The sequence below is a fragment of the Apodemus sylvaticus genome, chromosome 5 (assembly GCF_947179515.1).
Source record: "Apodemus sylvaticus chromosome 5, mApoSyl1.1, whole genome shotgun sequence".
In the NCBI taxonomy this organism is placed as follows: Eukaryota; Metazoa; Chordata; class Mammalia; order Rodentia; family Muridae; genus Apodemus; species Apodemus sylvaticus.
This window is the reverse complement of record NC_067476.1, coordinates 31,980,105-31,999,693: the sequence shown is the minus strand read 5'-3', so window position 1 is coordinate 31,999,693 and position 19,589 is coordinate 31,980,105. Positions and strand designations below refer to the sequence as shown.

The window sequence follows — 19,589 nt, the reverse complement described above, 5'->3', positions numbered from 1 at the left end:
TTGTTAACAGGAAAAAAGGCTTCTTATTAACTGCAATAGTAATTAATAATTTTCTACATAATTTATTAATACAATAGTAGAGCCCACAATCTCGCAAAAAAATGGATGAGATCTGAGAAAACATGAGTTAAAAATAAAGTTACTTAAGAATGCATCTATACCCCACCCATCATTTTATATTTTATGTCCATTAAAAACTAAGCAATGGGACTAGGGAGGGTATTATTAGTTCAGTTCTCAGCACCTGCACTGCCTGTGTCTATAGCTCCATGGGATCTGAGACCTTCTGCCCTCCATAGTGGAATATATTTATGTACAATTATACACATGTGCACATGCGTTTTTTTTAAAGAAAAAAATGTTTTAAGTGAAGTAAGATGACAAGGAGGAAAGGGACTGTCCACTAAGGCTGATGGCATTTCAGTGCCTGGGACCTCCATGGTAGGAGAGAACCACGCCCTGCACAAGCCCTCTGCCATCTGACACTATGGCATAGATTCATGTATGTATATGCACACATGGGAACTATGTAAAATAACATTAATAAAGCCACTTCAAAAATCAATTATGTAGACAAAAGATGATTGCCTAAGACATAGCCTCTCCTCCTTGACAGTCTGTTTTTTGGACACTGTCCACTTACCTTGCTGTTCAAACAAGTATATACTTTAGGAACCTCATCAAGCCTGGGAAGAAAGATGTAAGATAGTTTACTACTTATATTTTTTTAATGTCATCACTACACTACTTATCAAACTAAGTCTCAAAGTAAAACAATACAGCCACAAAAAATAAGGTGAAACAGTCACATATAGTAGTATAAAATGTCCCAAGAATAAGATGCCAAATATTAAGCATGAAGTAAATATAAGTAATCAACATTCAGAAAATAAACACCCAGAACAGACCCTTAATGTTTATGGTAACTACTTGCCAATCTGGTATCTTTTCTTTATTTAAGGTTCAGAGTGGATTCAAGGTCTGGTGATTTACTATCTTGCCATCCCTCCCGATAATTTTTTGATCTTTAAGTGTCATTACGTCTACATCAGGGTCCAGCAAAGGCACAGTCAGTTGCTGGTCATAGCACCGTGAGGACGTGCGTCTGCCCCCAGCACCCACTTCCTAGCATTGCAGCTGGAATTGCTGAGCTCCAAGCTACTGAGAAGCCCTATCTAAAAAAACAAGGCAGAGCCGGTTGGTGGTGGCAGCCATCTTTAATGCTGGCAGACACACAGGATGCAGAAGCAGGTGCAGAGGACTCTGAGTGTAAGGCCAGTCTGGTCTACAGATCAAGTTCCAGGACAGCCAAGGCTACAGAGAAAGACCCTGTTTTTTTTTAAAAAAAAAAAAAAAAAAAAAAAAAAAAGGTACAAAAGTAGTAAAAGAAAGCAAGCAGTCTGACCTCTACCAGTATGTGCATATATGTGAATACATTTATGGACATATACAAACATACAAAACACAGTTTAAAAAAATTAATGTGGTTAACTCAACATTAAAAAGTTGAAAATACTTACTTTGAGTTTTCATACAGTAAAGCCAGAGGTCTTGTAAAAGTTGCAAATATTTCTCGGATCATAGAGGGCAAGGAAATATGTCCAAATACGTTGGCAAGCATGCTAATGATAGAGTTACCAATTGCAAGCAATGTATCAGAGTATGTTTCCTTGAGGCTTAGAGTGTGGAAAGAATCGATGACTTTCACAATTAGCTTAAATAAAGAAGCCAATTTCCCCAGGGGCTCTTTCTTCTTTCTGGACCAATCTGAAGATCTCTGTGGTGCTAAGACATAATTGGGCTGATTAAAAACTTAAGTACTTTCAAATATCACTAGCACTTTTATACTTTGCATTTAAATGCTACATATATCAAATATACATGTTCTTGCTGTTAACTGAAACTTCATATAAACCTTCAAATGATACAGCATGAAGGAATAAATATCACTAGAGTATAAATAAGAGCTGGCAGATTTAAATTAAGAAATCAAAATAATTAAGAATTTCTGAGGAATCATAAAATACATCTTAATTTCTTCTATACATTTATCAAAATACATGACCAAAGTAACAAAGCTAAGTTATGGGTTTTCAATAACAAATGTTTTCACTAGAGACGTATATCCCTCTAGCTCACACACAGTTCATTGACCCCTGAAAACAATGAGAAAGAATTCAGAGAGAAATTCTAGTACCTCTTTTTTAGGCTGGAACATTTATCTTAAAAGTACACATTTTTTCTTAATAGTCCCCTCTTAGACAACTACTCTCTAGATTCCAAGTACAAGCCACAAGCCACATTTCTCTTACTCTGAAAGTCATTCTTATTTTAAAATTACCTGTTTCTGTAAAATAATCAAGCCTTGGGAAAGCTCAGGTTTAAGGGAAGGGAATAATCTAACCCATACCTTACTAGCCTCATGATGAACTAAAATCAAGCCGACCACCAAAAAAAATGTCAAACATCTCTCTAGAAGCAGTTTCTTCAATCTAAATATACATTAAAAGAATTTCTGCCACTCAGAAACTCTCATATTAAATGCTGAGCCTAAGGTACCAGGATATGGCTAAGGTGACAAGGGATGTCAGGAAACTATCACAAACAAAGGAAGTTGTCTGACCAGGTTTGACCTGGTTAGGTAGGTAGGCAGGCAGGCAGAAAGATTAAGAGCAACACAGTTCTCTTAACTGGGTAAGACAAATGCATGCAGGAGTGTGACTGCAACCAGAAGCTCATCCAGAAAAACAGGAACAGATAACATCCACATCCTCGGTTAAGGGACCCAGAAACAATGTACCTTAGTAGCAATGAACTGCTATGGGATTTTACACCCTAGTCTCAGACAAAAAAAGAACTGTTTCTAGGGAGATTAATTCCAGTCTGTAAAAAAAAGTACAAAATAAGGGTGAATATTCTGCAAAACTCATAAATAGTGGTAATTTTTACAAAATATTGTAAGAGATGCCATTCTATATACTAAGGTGCATTTTTAACGAATAAGGGCACTGGGGTTTTGTACCCAGTACAAAGGTAAATAGTGCCCAGACTAGCTAACCAGTGAACTAAAGGGTTACTGAAATCCTGTCTCAAAAATACAAGGCAGTAAGAAATAGTCATGGAGAAATGGTTTGGTGGTTAAGAGCACTGACTGCTCTTCCAAAGGTCCTGAGTTCAATTCTCATCAACCACATGGTGGCTCTTCTGGTGTGTCTGAGGATAGTTACAGTGTACCCATAAATACAACAAACAAATCTCATAAAAAAGAAAAAGGAAATAGTCATGGCTCTCAGCCTTCCCAAAGCTCCGACCCTTTCATACAGTTAGTTCCTCGTATGTGGATACCCCAAACATGAAATCAGTTTTAAGTGTTACCTCATTATAGCTGTTATTTTGCTGTTGTGAAAGTAATGTATTTTTGGAGGCAGAGGTTCGCCAATGGTATGTATCATAACCCACAGGTTGAAAACCACTTTAATAGAGGAAGACATCAGATATGGACCTTTCTTTGAAACCCATACCCAAATAACACAAGTAACACGCACACTCACATGAGTAAAGGTAAGAAAAAACAAACACAAGCCAATTATATGGGAAAAAAGTAAGAAAATTCATGAGTTGTCACATTGGAGCTTATTTTCTACACCTCGAGGAGAAAAAAAATCTAATTCTATTCAAGAACTATGAGATAAATTTTTAAGAATGACAATTTAAAACAAGGATTTTATGATGTAACTGGTAAGATCAACTGATTGTCAAACAGACAAATTTATTGTAATCAAATAAAAAAGTGTGATCACTTCAGAAATCAAGAGTGAGTGGGGACCATGGTGGATCTGACTAATATCACAAGGATTATCAACAAATTTTACAATTTCACAAGCTCAAGCTCCAAGCTAGGCCTAGCCTACCACGTGAGATCCCATCTCCCAAAAGATAGGGTTTTTTGTTTTGGTTTGGTTTTTTGGTGGGGGAGGCGGGGAAGCAGCAGGATTTCTCTGTGTAGCCCTGGCTGTCCTTAGAAACCCACCTGCCTCTGCCTCCCAAGTACTGGGATTAAGGGCGTGCACCACCACTGCCAGCCATCCAAAAGACAGTTTAAAAGAGCAAGTATCAGTGATTTAGGAAGCTGCATTAACAAGTGATGATAAAGTCAAGAGTCAGGCTTCCTGAGAAGAAGGTACTTGGAGCTAAGAATATATAGCTCTATTGGTCCAGTGCTTGCCTTCTATGCACAAAGCCCTGGGATGTATCCCTAGTAATACAAATAAAACCACCTACAATCCCAGCAGTCAGCAGGTAGAGACAGGCAGATTATAGAGACAGGCCACCCTTGACTATATAATTAGAAGCCAACCTACAGTAGACGCTTGTCTTACACAACACACAAAAATAAATGAATTCCTCCTCGTGGCAAGTTATGGGCCAGCCTGGGCTATTCATCTCGGGGCAAACAACAAAATACAAAAACAAAAGTGGGAGGGGGGACATTCAGTCACTTAAAGAAGCTACAATATACCATTTATTACTTAATAGTAAATGTTACAATGGAAAATTGCCACAAACCAACCAACAGTATATATTAACATCAGAAATGAATGAGGTATGAATTAAAAGCACCATTACATTAGTTCTGTGGTATTTCTATTACAAAAACTAAAAATGTGAGTCCAGCCTTAAGGAAATATGGCAAGTTCAAATGAAAGATTAAAAAACAAACAAACAAAAAGAAACAAACACACAAACACACACACAAGAAAGAAAAAAACTTATACCTTGGGGAAAAAAATACTAAACAACAAAAACAAATTAGGAATTTTGTTCTTTGGAGACTGAGTTGTGTTACGTAGCCAAGGCTGACCGGGCACTCATCCACTATGCTGCCCGCCCATCCTAGCCCTTGAACGGAGGTGAACCTCCAAGCCAACAGCCAAGCCAACAGCCAGAATTTAGGAGAGCGCCCAGCCATGACTGTCACTGGAGAATCTAACCAAAACATGTGTAGACAATCTAACAATGATTTTCTACATTAAAAATTTGCTTAATTGATATTAGCAAAATAATCTGGTAAGTTTATAATAAAGTGAACTAAGAAAAGCAAGCTGTAAGAATTTTCCCTTAAATTTCACCTATGATAGATATACTATATTAACAAAAGTAAAGAGAATACTTACATTTGATTTTTGGCTGGTATTTCATATTATATGGTGAAAAGTCGATACAATCAACCATTACAATAATAATATGAGAGATTCTGTCCAAGAAGAGCAAATCCTAAGAAGAAATTTAAGAATGATAATCAAAAACCTTTTACTACAGCCACAGTACTAAACAGTCAAGACACTGTTGATGCTACAAATCCAGGTCCTGAGTCCGAGTTGGATGAGGCAGGCAACCACGTGACCCTCACTGTGTGCCAGCTAGCCCACATGACCAGCTAGCCCACATGAAAGCTGCATGCAGCACCAGGAAGGTGCGGCTAAGAAAAGCTTAGACTAGGGTTGGCATTAAGGGAAGGAGGCACTCCGAGGAAATAAAGACTTGTACTTATCTTTTCTTATACAGAAGTTTCAATAAACTGTTAATTTTTTAATGTTATCTCGGTTTAAAAAAAAAAAAAAAGGTATACAGGGGGGAAAAACTCACTGAAAGGGCTTCATCTTCCAAGTTGCATATTATTTTAGAAGAAAGTTCTTCACAGCACAAATTCTCTTCTGCTGTTGCCACCAAAGCAGAGCAACGACTAAATGCTCTATATAATTCTGACCAAGTTTTAAGTAAGGTTTTCATGGTACCCTAATAACAAACAAACAAACAAAAAGATAAATGGACACCATACCAAATATATAACAGGATGAACACATCTCTTAAGCCTGTAAAGAGTGATACATTTCAATTGTCAGAAGGACCTGTAACAACTCTCTACTATGTCTTACATGAAGAGTACCATTACCAAAGGTCAAAAGTCAAAGGTCAAAACAAAATCCTCATTCCAGTCTTCTCTAACTCCAACTACACAAATACAAATTCAAGAAAAATCAGGGTTGGTGCTAACCATATAAAATGGCAGTATTTCCAGAAGGGCACAAAATCATTACAATCATTACATGTTCTTACCAAGGGAAATGTCTGAGCTGAAAAAATATTGTTTATTGGTAAAGTCAATGCACCATAGATGGCACTAAAATTATGTTCCAAGGCATCACCTTGATTCACTTCATTGGTCTGAAACAAAACAACAAAAAAAAAACAAAACGTGAAGTTAGAAAAATTACTAATTCTAATCCTACATGGTTAGTAGAACTCATATATACAAAGCAGTGCTCTACTAGAACATATTCTAGAGATGTTGCACTTGTAGCCCTAGATATCAGAAATGAAAATAAACACCTGTGCAGAATCAAGAAGATGTCAAACTCCAGTATGATGATCTCAAACCCAACATCTGGCATTCTGACTACCATGGGAAGACAGCTGGAAATGATGTGGACACAATTCAAGGTCATAGATTGCTGGCTACTACTATTACTTGAGTGGGAGGCTCCAAAACAGAAAAACAGACTTCTAGCCCAGCTATTATCCAAAATTATACTTCATTTATGTTACATGCTTGACTCTAGCACATAACATAAAACAATTTAAAAGAAAAACCGTAATTCTTACTGGGCACTGGTGGCACAGTACTTTAATCCCAGCATTCAGGAGAGACAAGCAGATCTCCAAATTCTGGGCCAATCTGACCTACAGATTGGGTTTCCGGACAGCCAGAGCTACAGAAAAAAAAAACCCTGTCTTGAAATACAAACAAAAACTTGTAATTAACTCTCATTTTCTAGAACTGGCTCATCTAAATTTTGTTGTTTCTCAGAAACCTTAGAGAACAAACCAAGAGAGATAAGCTCCTAAACTAGAAGTTAAAGCTTACACCAGCAGTGACAGCATTTGGAAGGCACAAGTAGGGCTGCTATGAATCAGAGGGCAACCTGGGCAACAGTGAGTGAGTTCCAGGGGAACACAGCTGTAAGGCAGGCATCTTAAAACATTAGTCACACCAGTAGACTCATAAAAGGCCTCTTGCACCATTCAAGGTCCTCAGGATTCTTCATTTTGTTTTTTTGAGAAAGGGTTTCTCTGTGTAGCCCTGGTTGCTCTGTAGCCCAGACTGGCCTCAAACTCAAGAGATTAGCATTCCTCTGCCTTCTAAGTGTCAGGATTAAAGGCGTGTGCCACCACAGCACAACTAGGGTGAGGATTCTAGGAAGGTGCTAGCTAGCTAGCTAGCTCAAGAAGGACTTAGAAAACTCATCTGTGGAGTTTTCATCTCATGAGTTACTTGGAATCAACCTAAAGAAAACACAAAGTAATTTGAACTATGCCCCAAACATAAAAGTTAATTTGTGTTTCATAACTTATTACTATTCTAAACACTTAAACATAAGAAATGCCCAACTCTTAAGGGAAGGATAAAGGAGGCACCACGGCTGGACTCTGCATGTGAGCTGATTAAAGCAGTAACAGATTGATTAGATGTGGGAAGCACACAACCTGTTGAAGCTGAAGACCAACTTTGGGAAGCACGGACATGAAGTCAGCTTGTCTACAGAAGCCACCTTGGCTTTGTTTCAAGAGGAAACCAAAACAAAGACCATGTTATTTACGTTGAATTGTACCAGATAGGGAACATCAAAAGTATTCAAATGATCCAAATACTGGAAGGATTAACAAGAAAAATCACAGGAAATGGGAGGTCAGTGTAGGCTGCACAGTAAGATACTGACAAACCATTATCATATAAAGGTAGGTATTAGCACTATTAAAGGTTAAGGAACTGTTTGGTCTATACTACTTCCTATCATGGAAAATAGAATAAAATACACTAATCAATCACTAAATAGATATGAAAAAATAGTACCTCTACTTTTATTTAAACACATAGTTATGCTATTTCCAAAATAGGGGGAAAATGGACACTAGAACTATCATGGTAGCACAAGCCTATTACCTATTTCCTAGCACTGAATTAGTAGAGGCAGGACTGTGGCAAGCAGAAGACCAGTCTGAACTATATGCACAGCATCCTTTATAAATGAGTATTAGTCCAGACTCGGGTGAGGGAGTCATAGCAGATGTGTCCTACCTGATGAATCACATCAGTGAGTGGAGTGACTATCATACTCCACATTCGCCAGAGATGCTCCTTGTTTGCCAACTGCTTTGCATTTTGACTAATCATGGTTAGTACAGAATCACTGAAAGCCAGAGGTGATGTCGGACCAGAAAGCGCACAGCCTACAAGTGTTTCTAGATTGAGAAAAAACCTAAAAAATATGAACAATGTGTATCAGAATGGTCATTTCATCCTTATGATACATTAATAAACCTCTAAAATTAATGGATGAACACAGGTAATGATGAACTTTTAAGTCAGTTTTATTATTTAACCCCCCCAGCCTGTAACACCACATGACCTACTTATAACTCAAAGGTTAAGAATACTTGTTCTTCCAGAGAATCTGGGTTCAGTTCCCAGGTCCTACATTGTCACCAACCATGATTCACAGATCCAAAGGATTTGATACCCTCTTCTGGCCTCCAAGCATACACATGGTACAGACATACAGAGCAAAACACTTACACACATAAAATCTTTTTTAAAAAGTATTATGTGCAGGCTGGAGAGATAGTTAGGAGTGGTTAAGAGCTCTGACTGCTCTTCCAGAGGGCCTGAGTTCAGAGGCCAGCAACTACATGGTGCCCCACAACCATCTGTATGCCTTCTTCTGGTGTGTCTGAAGACAGCTACAGTGTACTTACATATAATAAATAAATAAATCTTTATATATATATATATACATATAATAGGTATATATATATATATATATATAATTTGTATATATTAATATATATAAATAATTTAAAAATATATAAATTATATATAAAAATAATGTGGCACAAGACCTGGTAGCAAGCATCTATAAATCCAGCACCTGGGACTCTGACATAAAGTTCTAGAGTGAGACTGGCCTGAACTTCAATGTCCAATTGAACACTTTCTCTGTAATCTAGCACTCTGAAGGTAAAGACCAAACTGCCACAAGTTTAAGGCTAGCCTAGGTTGTACATAGTGAAAACAACTCTAAACAGGAAAAAAATTATTAATCTTAAAATCAAACTTGTGAAATAAAATAAAAAGAATCTCATTCACCAGGCAATGAATGGTGTTACATGCCTCTAATCCCAGCACTCACAAGGCAGAAGCAGCAGGTAAATCTCTGAGTTAGAGGTCAGCCTGGTCTAAAGTGAGTTCCAGGACAGCCAAAGCTACAGAAAAAGCCTATCTTCAGGGGGAAAGAGAAAAATAATCTCATTGGGTACAATCATTGTTCATGAAAAAGCAAAACACAACACACAATCAGGAATGGGACTGGGATTAGTGACACAAGCTTTAATCCCAGGAGAGGTGGGCAGATCTCTGTTCAGGGATAGGCATGGCTGTACACCAGGCTGGTTTACACAGCCAGGCTTGGCCGGGGTACAGACAGGTCCAAATAAAAACACCAAAAACCAAACAAAATGGGCATAGTTACACACATCTGTTACGCTAGAAGTTAGAAAGTGGAGAGAAGAGAATAAATTCTTAGTTCCTTTACAGAGCATCCCAGTCCATCTGAGACTTCAGAAACCATGACTGGATTTAAAATAAAACAAGGTACAGACTTACTTTTCATCTTCTACACCACTTTCTAAAAGATTGTTGTTGAAAATTAACTGGATTAAGAACAATGCTGGAGTTCCCTGCAAAGGGAAGGAAACAAAGTTACAATCCCCCAACTTTGTTTTCTGCAGTCACTCAACATGACTTATTTTAGCATGAATAATTTATCTTTTTTACCATTATTTAGAGTATGATGACAAGTTTATTTCTAAAAACCTTACACAATGCCAGGCACAGTGGCACACTTGTAATCAAAATACCCAGTAGTTGAGGTAGCAATCGTCTTGATTTCAAGGCCAGTGAGGGACATTGAGACCCTACCTTTAAAACAAAACAAGCACACTATGACAGCACATAGGAGGCAGGCAGGGAGGTGTGTGAGCGAGATTTTAAGGAGCCAGCCTGGCCTATGGCACAGAGGCGGGCCAACTACAGACTATCTTAAATTTTTCTTTTATAAAAAGCTAAATAGATGGTCCAGTGCCTAAGAGTGGTCTGTTCTCATAAAGGACCAGGCTTCAGTCCTCAGACCCAAATCAAGTGACTCACAAACTGCTTAACTCTAGCTCCAGGAGAATATGAAGCTGCCTCCTACACTCACACACAATTAAAAGTAAAAGGAATAGTAAATAAACATATTTTAAATAATATTTAATATTTCTCTATGCTCTGGATCACAGGCCTTCTGTGAGAAATCACAAATGGTAAGGCTTCAGCTGTTACATAACTAAAAAACTCACCTAGAATTTGTCACAGTATCAAACTAATATTATTAGTAAGCTTTCAACAGTAGCCAGTAATATTATTCCATACAAACAGAAAACTTACTTTCTGGAATCTATTATTCAATGGGGGTGGGGGCAATGTGCATCTACTTACTAGCATAGCACAGCCTTTAAATATTCGCAGCAATCTATTATTTTGCATACACTTTTTTAAATTTAATCAATCACATACAGTTAAGAATTTTCTTAAGAAATCTACAAGAATGTCTTGTCTTGCCAGTCTTTATTATAGCACTACACTACATTTAAGATACTTGCATTAAGAATATCCATATTAGCAACCTGATATGCTGGTGAACCTAATACTTTCTGAGGAAGTCCTTTAACTGTAATTTCCATGAGAACCTAAGAAAGAAAGATTTTACAGTAGTTAGCCATAAAAACCTGAAAATTTGTTACATAGTAAAAATCTTACAATATCTATATTTTTGGCAATTTATGAGAAGTAACCATCACTCATGATTCACTACAATACATTTAGATTATTATGCATATATTCTCAAAGTTCAAAATATAGAAAACAATAGACTTCTACCTTATTACCAGCTTTTGTATTACCATGAGAAGAAAGCTATATGGGCATATGTCCAGAATTTACCTATACTTCTAAAAATGAACCTTCACACTTTTATTACATTGATATGAGAAATTCTGCAGTTACATATTTACTATAATAGGTCTAGAAGCAAACATTTCATTCAATAGCTTGTTAACTACAAGTTGACTCTCAGATTACAAATTCAGAGATGCTTGAGCCTCCTTAATTGCTCTCCAAATGTCTTCCTGTGCTTCCTGTCAACTACACACCATATTAAGTGTCACAATAGTTCTTAGTAAAGAACAAACCAACTGTTTTGGAAATACACTAAAGTTGACAGCATTTACTTGAGCCTTGACCAGAATGCTCTGCAAGTATATATATTCATTTAACTATTTAAACCAAGTGCAAATGTCTTTACAAAGCCAAGTTCAGAACTGATGAACCAAGAAAACAATCACCCAATTTCTCTTCATTGGACAGAGTCCACCTAATGTCCTCCACAGCCCTTGATACTATCTACTGTACTCTTAGGAGTGTTACTTAAATGTCAGTCTGAAAAGGCAAGTAAGACTCAGAATTTAAGAATGTTATTTGTTCAATATATTATAAAAATTACAATTTATTTTTTCCATTTCTGTTACTTAAGTTTAAAGCACATTTAATAGTCAATGACAATGTGCTATTGTTAACTTGCACTCCAGACATTAGAATATGTTCAGCTCAAGTTGCATGTCCTTCATTCTACTTTTTAGTCAAAGTCTTTAACCACACTGCAGTGCCTGCAGTGCACTGCTACTGCTGCTACAACTGTTTAATATGTAGATTTCAAATAACATTTGAATGGAATTTATAATAAACTGTTAAGTCAAAAGGCCTGTGTCAAATCTCATCTGAACAAGTATCAATATAAACTGAGCTTCAAAGTTAGATTTTGAAGTAATTTACAAACATATTTACCAGTGTTTTTGATACAGGAAATACTTCTGACTTCACTATGTTTTCCAAAGATTTTAGCAGGAGGGTCAAAACTTCAGAACCTGATCTTTCTTTTCTGTTTCCTATCGAAGAATAAAAGGAAGGATATGATTCTAAACATGTTTTTAGGTGAGTATTATCTACTAGAGAGTTATAAAAATCCCTGTTAAGTAAACTCTCTGTTTAAAAAGTCTAATTCTGCCGGGGGGTGGGGGGGGGTGGGGGGGGTGGGGGGGGGGTGGCGCACGCCTATAATCCCAGCCCTCTGGGAGGCAGAGGCAGTCGGATTTCTGAGTTCGAGGCCATCCTGGTCTACAGAGTGAGTTCCAGGACTGCCAGGGCTATACATAGAAACCCTGTCTCAAAAAACCAACTCCAAAACATCAAAAAAAAAAAAAAATTTAAAAAGTCTAATTCTGATACCAGTATCACAACAAAGCAAGGATAGGACTGGCTAACAAAGCACTGAACTTGTGCTGTGTGAAGGTCATGGAGCACTGTGACACTGCTTACCTGATTCAGTAACTGATTTCACCAGGCTAATTAGCTCCTTCCAGATAGCACTGAGTACTGCATCTGTCAAGGAAATAGACAGGGTTCAGTTCCTAGTATCTGCTCTGTAACTCCAGAGCCAAGGAACATGATGCCATCTGATGACCTCCCTGAGTACACATATATACATGCAGACAATAACCATGCACACAACTCTTAAAAATGAAAACTTTGCTATAGTTCCTCATAATAAAAAAATAGCAAACTGAAAGCTAATTTGAATAGTATTTCCTAATACTATTTATAAAAAAAAAACACCATTTCAATGTTTCTTTAAAGAAATTAAACTTTTTAAGAAAGACTACAACATGCTAACACAGGACAACCATATAGCAACGAAAAAATGTTTATACTTTTCCTACTTTTCTCTTTTTCCTTCTGTAGGATTTTTTTAACCTTTTAATGTTGTATACTCACCACTTTTGCAGAAAGGACACAAAGACACCTTAGCCATGTTTGGTGCTATCTGTAATCCCTGCTCTAAGAGGCAAGGAAAAGAGGACTCCAAGACATTCCAGGCCAACAAAGCTACACAGACCAAGATGCTTTCTCCAAAGGGTGCAAGGTTCCCAAGGCTAGCCTCCACGGCTCCCCTTCCCACACCTGCCCTTTTATTTATTACAAAGCAAATAAAAAGAAAGAACCAAGGAAATGGCCCCTCAGGCACTCACTGCCAGGTCTGAGCAGCAGAGTTCAACCCTGAGACACTCCGCTCCCCCGCCCCCCGACACACACACACATAGTAGAGAGAGCCAAGTCCTAAAAGTTGTCCTCTGCCCTCCACGTGTGACATGGCGATGCACGAATGTACACATATATGTGTAATGGTATAAAATATGATTCATTTTCCAAGAAGCTAAGGAGCTTTATCTACTTATGTTTGGGTAACAAGCTCTAAGTTTGGCAATCAGGTCAGCCTCAGATCAATAACCCTTGCCTCAGCTTCTGCAGTGCTGGGATGGCTTGCTACCTTGCTCACATCTTTTTTGAAAACAAGGTCCCGTTCTGCTGTCTGGGATTGCCTCAATCCTCCTACCTTACAAAGGTAAGCCACTAACTATAGACAGCTTTACATTTCTTTGTTGGGCTCTGAACACAAATTTAAATGCAAAGACTGAAAATGTAAAATCTAGGCTTGAGTCAGCACTCCATTAGTCATTATAAAACTTTATATATTATTTATCTCTATGTACAACTAATTTCTTTTCCTAGGTAACTTTGACACACCTAGAATGTGCTACACAGACATCAATTATCAGAGATTGGCCTGCCTCTTGCCTCCCCATGATGTCAGCCACTCCAACCTCCCCATTTCTAATTGTTTAATACAAGTCACATCAAATAGAAAACAAACAACAGTGGGAAAGTGGTGGCACACACCTTTAATCCCAGCACTTGTGAGGCAGAGGCAAGAGGATTTCTGAGGCCAGCCTGGTCTACAGAGTGAGTTCCAAGACAGCCAGGGTAACAGAGAAACCCTGTCTCGACAAAGCCAAAAAACAAAACAAAACAAAAAAGAAAAAAAAAAACAAAAAAACAAATTTCACAGTGCACAATCTCGCACAATCCACCAAACAAGCATTTGCTATTTTATCTTCCTTTAAAGCACATTTTTGGTAGTTGATAAAATGGCTTAATGGGTAAATGTACCTGTTTCCAATCCTGTAGCCTAAATTCATTCCCCAAGATGACCATGGTAGAGAACTTTAGTCCCAAAAAGTTGCCCTCTAACATCCACATATGCTGTAGCACATGTATGTCCACACACATGCACAAGCACACAAGATAAATACTTGAAAAATAAACACTTACGAATTTTAAAAATTCCCCTAAATTTACCTGAGGCCTCCCTTCCAACTGCCACAAAGCTATCATGAACAGCAGTGATGAGTGTGTGCGCATATTTAGAGAAGAAGGAAGGGCTGCTGATGAGCGGGTGCTCCAGTGGCTCTGCAAGAGAAAAGCAGATACAGTCAGGCCCAAACTAGATTTATGGAGCAAATTGCTCACTCCCCCAAAATTCTTAAATTTCTAAAAATATTTTTCTGAAAGATTGAAACTCAGCTCACGTCTTTAATCCCAGCACTTGGGAAGCAGAGGCAGGGGGATCTCAAAACAAAAAACAAACCAAAAAGAAAAAGGGAAAAGGAAAAAATATTTATGCTCATTTCAAATATAAGAATATTATTAGTAAGCTGTTGTGAAACTGTAGCCTCTCCTCCATCCAACAGTTGTTTTGGAATGTTTCATACACATGAAATTATTTCAAAATCAAATACCTAAACTCAGTACAATCTTGTGTTGCTTGGCAAAACTCAAAACTTCTGGACCCAACAAAAAATGAAGCATCATTTCCAGTCCCAAAAGCTGAATAGATGGGATTGTAGCCATTCCACCTATATTTGAACTCAGGGTCACACGAGGAGTTCCGTAAGGAGAAGCACCTTTAAGAGAGAAAGACCAAATTATTCAAGTTATGTTTCCTAACAAGATACTATATATTTAAAAACATGATGTAAAGTTCTCAAGCATTAATATAAACTTTGAAATTAATAACAAGCTTCTCTGTACTGGAACAGAACTGTAAGCTGGAAACGACTAAAATAAAGTAATGGCAAATAATTGCTTCCCAATGCAGAGTGGCAATTTCTTTCAATGTTAAACATCTTTTAAGATCTGTTTTTTCCATACAAGCACAGTAGCATGAAAGAGCTGAGCATAGTTGTACCCGTTTGCAATCCTGGCATTTGGAGGCAGGAGTCATGCTGGTTCACGATCAGTGGGTCAGCCAGTGGGTTCTAGGCAGACCAGAACTACAGAGTGAGACCATGTCTCAAAAACAAAGTTCAAATTCAAGTCTGGCCTACACAGTGAAGCACTGCCTCAAATAGGAAAAAACTAAAATTTAGCTGGGCTACATACATAGTGAGACCTACCTAATGACAAAGAAAGGTAAAAAGCAAAAAAAGAAAATTTGTTTTCCAACCACTCACATAAAAGTTATCAGTAAAAGACAATATAGATAATATTGTGGCTTCTAATCCCAATACTTAGAGGCAGAGGGTTACCACATGAAAATTAACCTCAACACAAGTTCTAACAAACGTTTAGCTTAAAGAATCTCATCTCCAGAGGCATGTGACAACTCCTTCAAAGACTTTTCCAAAGAGAAGGAAAAAAAAATCTCTCTCTCACCTTTATGTCCAGGAGTCAGTGGACTTAAGCCAGGAGAAGTAGACCCTCGAGATGAACTGCCTTGAGGTGAAGCAATACTATCAACACTTATTGTACTCTGAATCAGTGGCACACAAACCTAACATGAAAAGACAAAGCAGCAATAATTTCATTTACAAGCCATGTATTGTCCAGACACAGAGCAAAGCAACTTAAAAATTTAAGGCCAGATAAGTTTTCTTTTAAGTAATTTAATTTGGATGTCCCCTAGAACTAGAGTTGCAGACAGTTATGAGCTGCCACATGGGTGCTAGTAATTAAACCCAGGTCCTCTGGAAAAGCAGCCTATGTTCCAACCACTGAGCAATTCCCCCACGCCTAAGATCTGCTTAAAGGTTTTTTTATCCTTATGGAAAAGGTAGCAAAATAAAATTACCTTGTATAATTCTATATGTAAGACAAATTTTATGGTTAAACTTTAGTCCTATTCCTTATATCCAAATATCCCAAGATCTTGAGATAGAAAGATCTCAGAACTTAGGAACATTTGTTATTCTTGCAGTTCAGTTCCCCAACCTACATGATAGCTCACAACCATTTATTTTCCAGAAGACTCAATGCCCTGTTCTGAACTCCATGAGCACCAGGTAAGTGCATGGTATATAATATTCAGGTAAAACCCTTATACTTAATTAAATCTAAGAAATTCTTTTGAAGAAAGACCTAGAAAATATGAAACATTTATAGTCATAAGTATTTTATTCAACAAGTATTTATTCAACCTGTACTAAATTTTTATTGGTTATTCCATGCATTAAAAACTAAAATAGAAGCCTAGTAAGGGCAGGCATATGCCTTAAACCCTAACATTGAGGAGGCAGAGGTAGGTAGATCTCTTCAAGTTCCTAGCCAGCCAAGACTACACAGCAAGACTAGGTCTCAAAACAGAACAAAATCAAAAAGCAAGCAAAAAAAAAAAAGAAAAAAAAAATCACAAAAGTAAACAAACTAAAATGCAGGACCTATATTTGCCTATATTTGAGTTGTTATCTGTGTTTTGCTTAGTTCTAAATCTCAGGCAAAACTGCATACATTAATAGCTTTGGCAAATAAATTCTGAGTTAGAATTTGCTATTCCTGTATTTACTGCATTTTTTCCCCAATAGGGTTTTCTGAAACCCAGTCTGTCCTTGAACTCAACACATAGCCAAGATGACTGAACATAATAATTACTTTTCCTCTACTTCCCCAGTACAGGTTACACTCTAGTACATTCCCAGTTTCCTAGTTCAGAAGTTTTACTGTAGGGTACCAGGCACGCTAAGCAAACATCCAGTCAATTTAGCTGAATCCCCAACCCTTCTTTTGTTTTGTTTGGGGGGAGGGGAAGGGGGGGTGTCTCTGAAGTCCTGGCTCATGGCTATCCTAAAACTCAATTTGTAGACTGGGCTGGCCTCAAACTCAAGAGACCCACCTACTAGGATTAAAGGTGTATACACCACATGCCTAGCTGATTAAATTCTTCTTTGGTATTACAGATTAAACCCACTGTGAGGAAGCAATGGCAGAGGCAGGAAATGTGAGTTCAAGGCCATCAAGGCTACAGAACCATGTCTTGAAAATCCAAACACAATACAACCCACACCTACACCAAAAAATAAACTCATGGTGGGGTACTGGTTAAACATACTTACCACCACTAAGCAACATAGCTTTTGTGAAGTCACATTAAAACATATCAAGATAGTTAAAGCTTACTTCTAAAATCATCCACCACCAGTCTCATATATTCACTATGCTGTTCCAATTAATAAATTAGACAGACTCTAAGGATCCTATTATGGCAGAATTTGTGGATTTCATTATGATTTATTTAATGTCAATCTTCAATGACATTATATAAAACTTGGAAGGCTTCTATCTAAAACTCAGGAACTGCAGTAAGGCCAGTGGGTAGGGTAGCTCCCCTAGTATACACAGGGTTGGTTCCCCCAGGACTTCCAAGCAACAATAGCATGGCTGAGGATGTAGCTCCAATGACATGTGTTTTCATCTGTGGTACTCTAAAGCTATAAACACCTATAATCCCAGCATTTAGGAGATGAAGGCAGGAGGATCAGAAGGCTATTCTTGGCTACAAAGTAAGTCCTAGCCCTGAACAACAATGAGACCTAGTCTCAAAAAAAATAAAATAAAATAAAATAAAAAATATGGTGGGGCTCATGGCTCACTCATATAATGCCAGTAACTCAAGAGAAAAAAAATGGCCTCAAGTTCATATAATGCCAGTAACTCAAGAGAAAAATGGCCTCAAGTTCAAGGCCAACCTGTCTCAAACTGTAGGAAACTGCCTTGGTGAAAGGGCACCAAAATAGGGAGCAATGACTCTAGTACAAATACACCTTCCAAAAAAGCAAGTCACTATATATATATAGTTGGTTTAATTAGAAACCAACAAATTGCCAAACAAAATAGGATTCAGATTAGTGTCAGTAAATATTCTATATTTCTTCTAACTTTATGGTATAGCACATTAATGGTAATTGACTGCTAAACACTACAGTTCATTTTATAAAGAATATCTGGGGAAGGATCACTCAGCACTCAGAGCACTGGCTACTCTCCCAAAGGACCAGGGTTTGATTCCCAATGCCACATAGAACCTCACAACCATCATTTCCATCCCAGGGCCAGTTCTGGCAGGCACAGAAGCAGTGCACAGACAGACATGCAGGCAAAACTCCCCAAAACAGATAAAGTTTTAAAGAAAGAATAAATGCTCTAAACTACTAGGTATGTTGGCATTTGATGGTTAGAGGCTTATAGATGATACCCCATTTTAGGCCACTGGAGAATATGCTAAAACACATTCAAGTTCTTATAAGACCCTATCACAAACAAAAATAAGCAAAAAGAAACATGAATGTTTAAGTTAATAGTTAATAATTATGATATTACCTGTTCAAAATTGGCAGGGAGTTGAGGTCCAAGCCTCATCAGTAAATACCACCAGACTTCTAGTTTTGTTAATGCTAAAGTTTCTGTTCTCACATGGATGGAACTCAAAGGCTGCATTAATAACTTCAGTCTTTTTGCACTACAAAGTATATCTTAAAAGAAAATATGAACACAAGTTAAAGAACTACTGTAGCAAAAAAAAGGTCAGAATAAACTCACTTTGACAAACTCCAGTACATGTGGGCCCAAAACCAGAATAGAAACTCAAGTATTAGATACAGTGTAACATTAACAGGGTTTCTATTCCATGAATGTGGACATGTGGCAGTATCTACAATATTTTAGGTTGTTACACTGAAGGGATGCTACTCCCATTTAGTGGATTCAAGCCATAGAGGCAAAGAACTATAGTGGCTCATGCCCTGCAGGCCACAGGGACAAGAGGATTGGAGGCCAACAACATAGTCAACATAAGATTTGGCCTCAAAACAAAAGAAATAGAGGCGTAATTTTACATTATAACAACAAAGGTTATTTTTTGAAATCAACTAATGGCCAGGCAGTGTTAACCCACACCTTTAATCTGAGGCAGAGGCAAGTGTATCTCTGTGAGTTTGAGACCAGGCTGGTTATAGAGTTCCAGGACAGCCAGGAATACACACAAACCCTGTCCCAAAAAACAAACATACACACACGCATAAGCAAACACCATTTCCATTAATGCCATCTAATTTTTTGGAAAGCTATACATTTAGTCAACCTTGTCCCCTACTTTAATGACTGTTAGTCTTCAATACAATGTTGTTTGTCTTGTTTTACTTGCTAATTCTTGAGATTTGCTTTCATTTTTATGTGTATGTGCATATGTCTGGGGGAGTACATACAATGT

General features: G+C 37.6%; 1 protein-coding gene across 5 annotated transcripts in view; it reads right to left on the bottom strand.

The window, feature by feature from the left end:
* The window catches only part of Rif1 (replication timing regulatory factor 1), a 47,450-nt gene that overhangs the window by 16,330 nt on the left and 11,531 nt on the right, over positions 1-19,589 (bottom strand). For 4 of the 5 annotated variants that reach the window (XM_052182472.1, XM_052182471.1, XM_052182474.1 and 1 more), the window contains exons 10-23: positions 18,701-18,852; positions 15,764-15,881; positions 14,848-15,012; positions 14,408-14,518; positions 12,530-12,592; positions 11,999-12,099; positions 10,759-10,845; positions 9,722-9,795; positions 8,138-8,318; positions 6,118-6,225; positions 5,647-5,796; positions 5,175-5,274; positions 1,521-1,785; positions 644-686 (exon numbers count right to left, since the gene is read on the bottom strand). In XM_052182472.1, coding sequence (XP_052038432.1) covers positions 644-686; positions 1,521-1,785; positions 5,175-5,274; positions 5,647-5,796; positions 6,118-6,225; positions 8,138-8,318; positions 9,722-9,795; positions 10,759-10,845; positions 11,999-12,099; positions 12,530-12,592; positions 14,408-14,518; positions 14,848-15,012; positions 15,764-15,881; positions 18,701-18,852 — 1,718 coding nt within the window. The remainder of the gene's footprint in view (positions 1-643; positions 687-1,520; positions 1,786-5,174; positions 5,275-5,646; positions 5,797-6,117; positions 6,226-8,137; positions 8,319-9,721; positions 9,796-10,758; positions 10,846-11,998; positions 12,100-12,529; positions 12,593-14,407; positions 14,519-14,847; positions 15,013-15,763; positions 15,882-18,700; positions 18,853-19,589) is intronic. The other variant, XM_052182473.1, reaches the window with a different exon arrangement.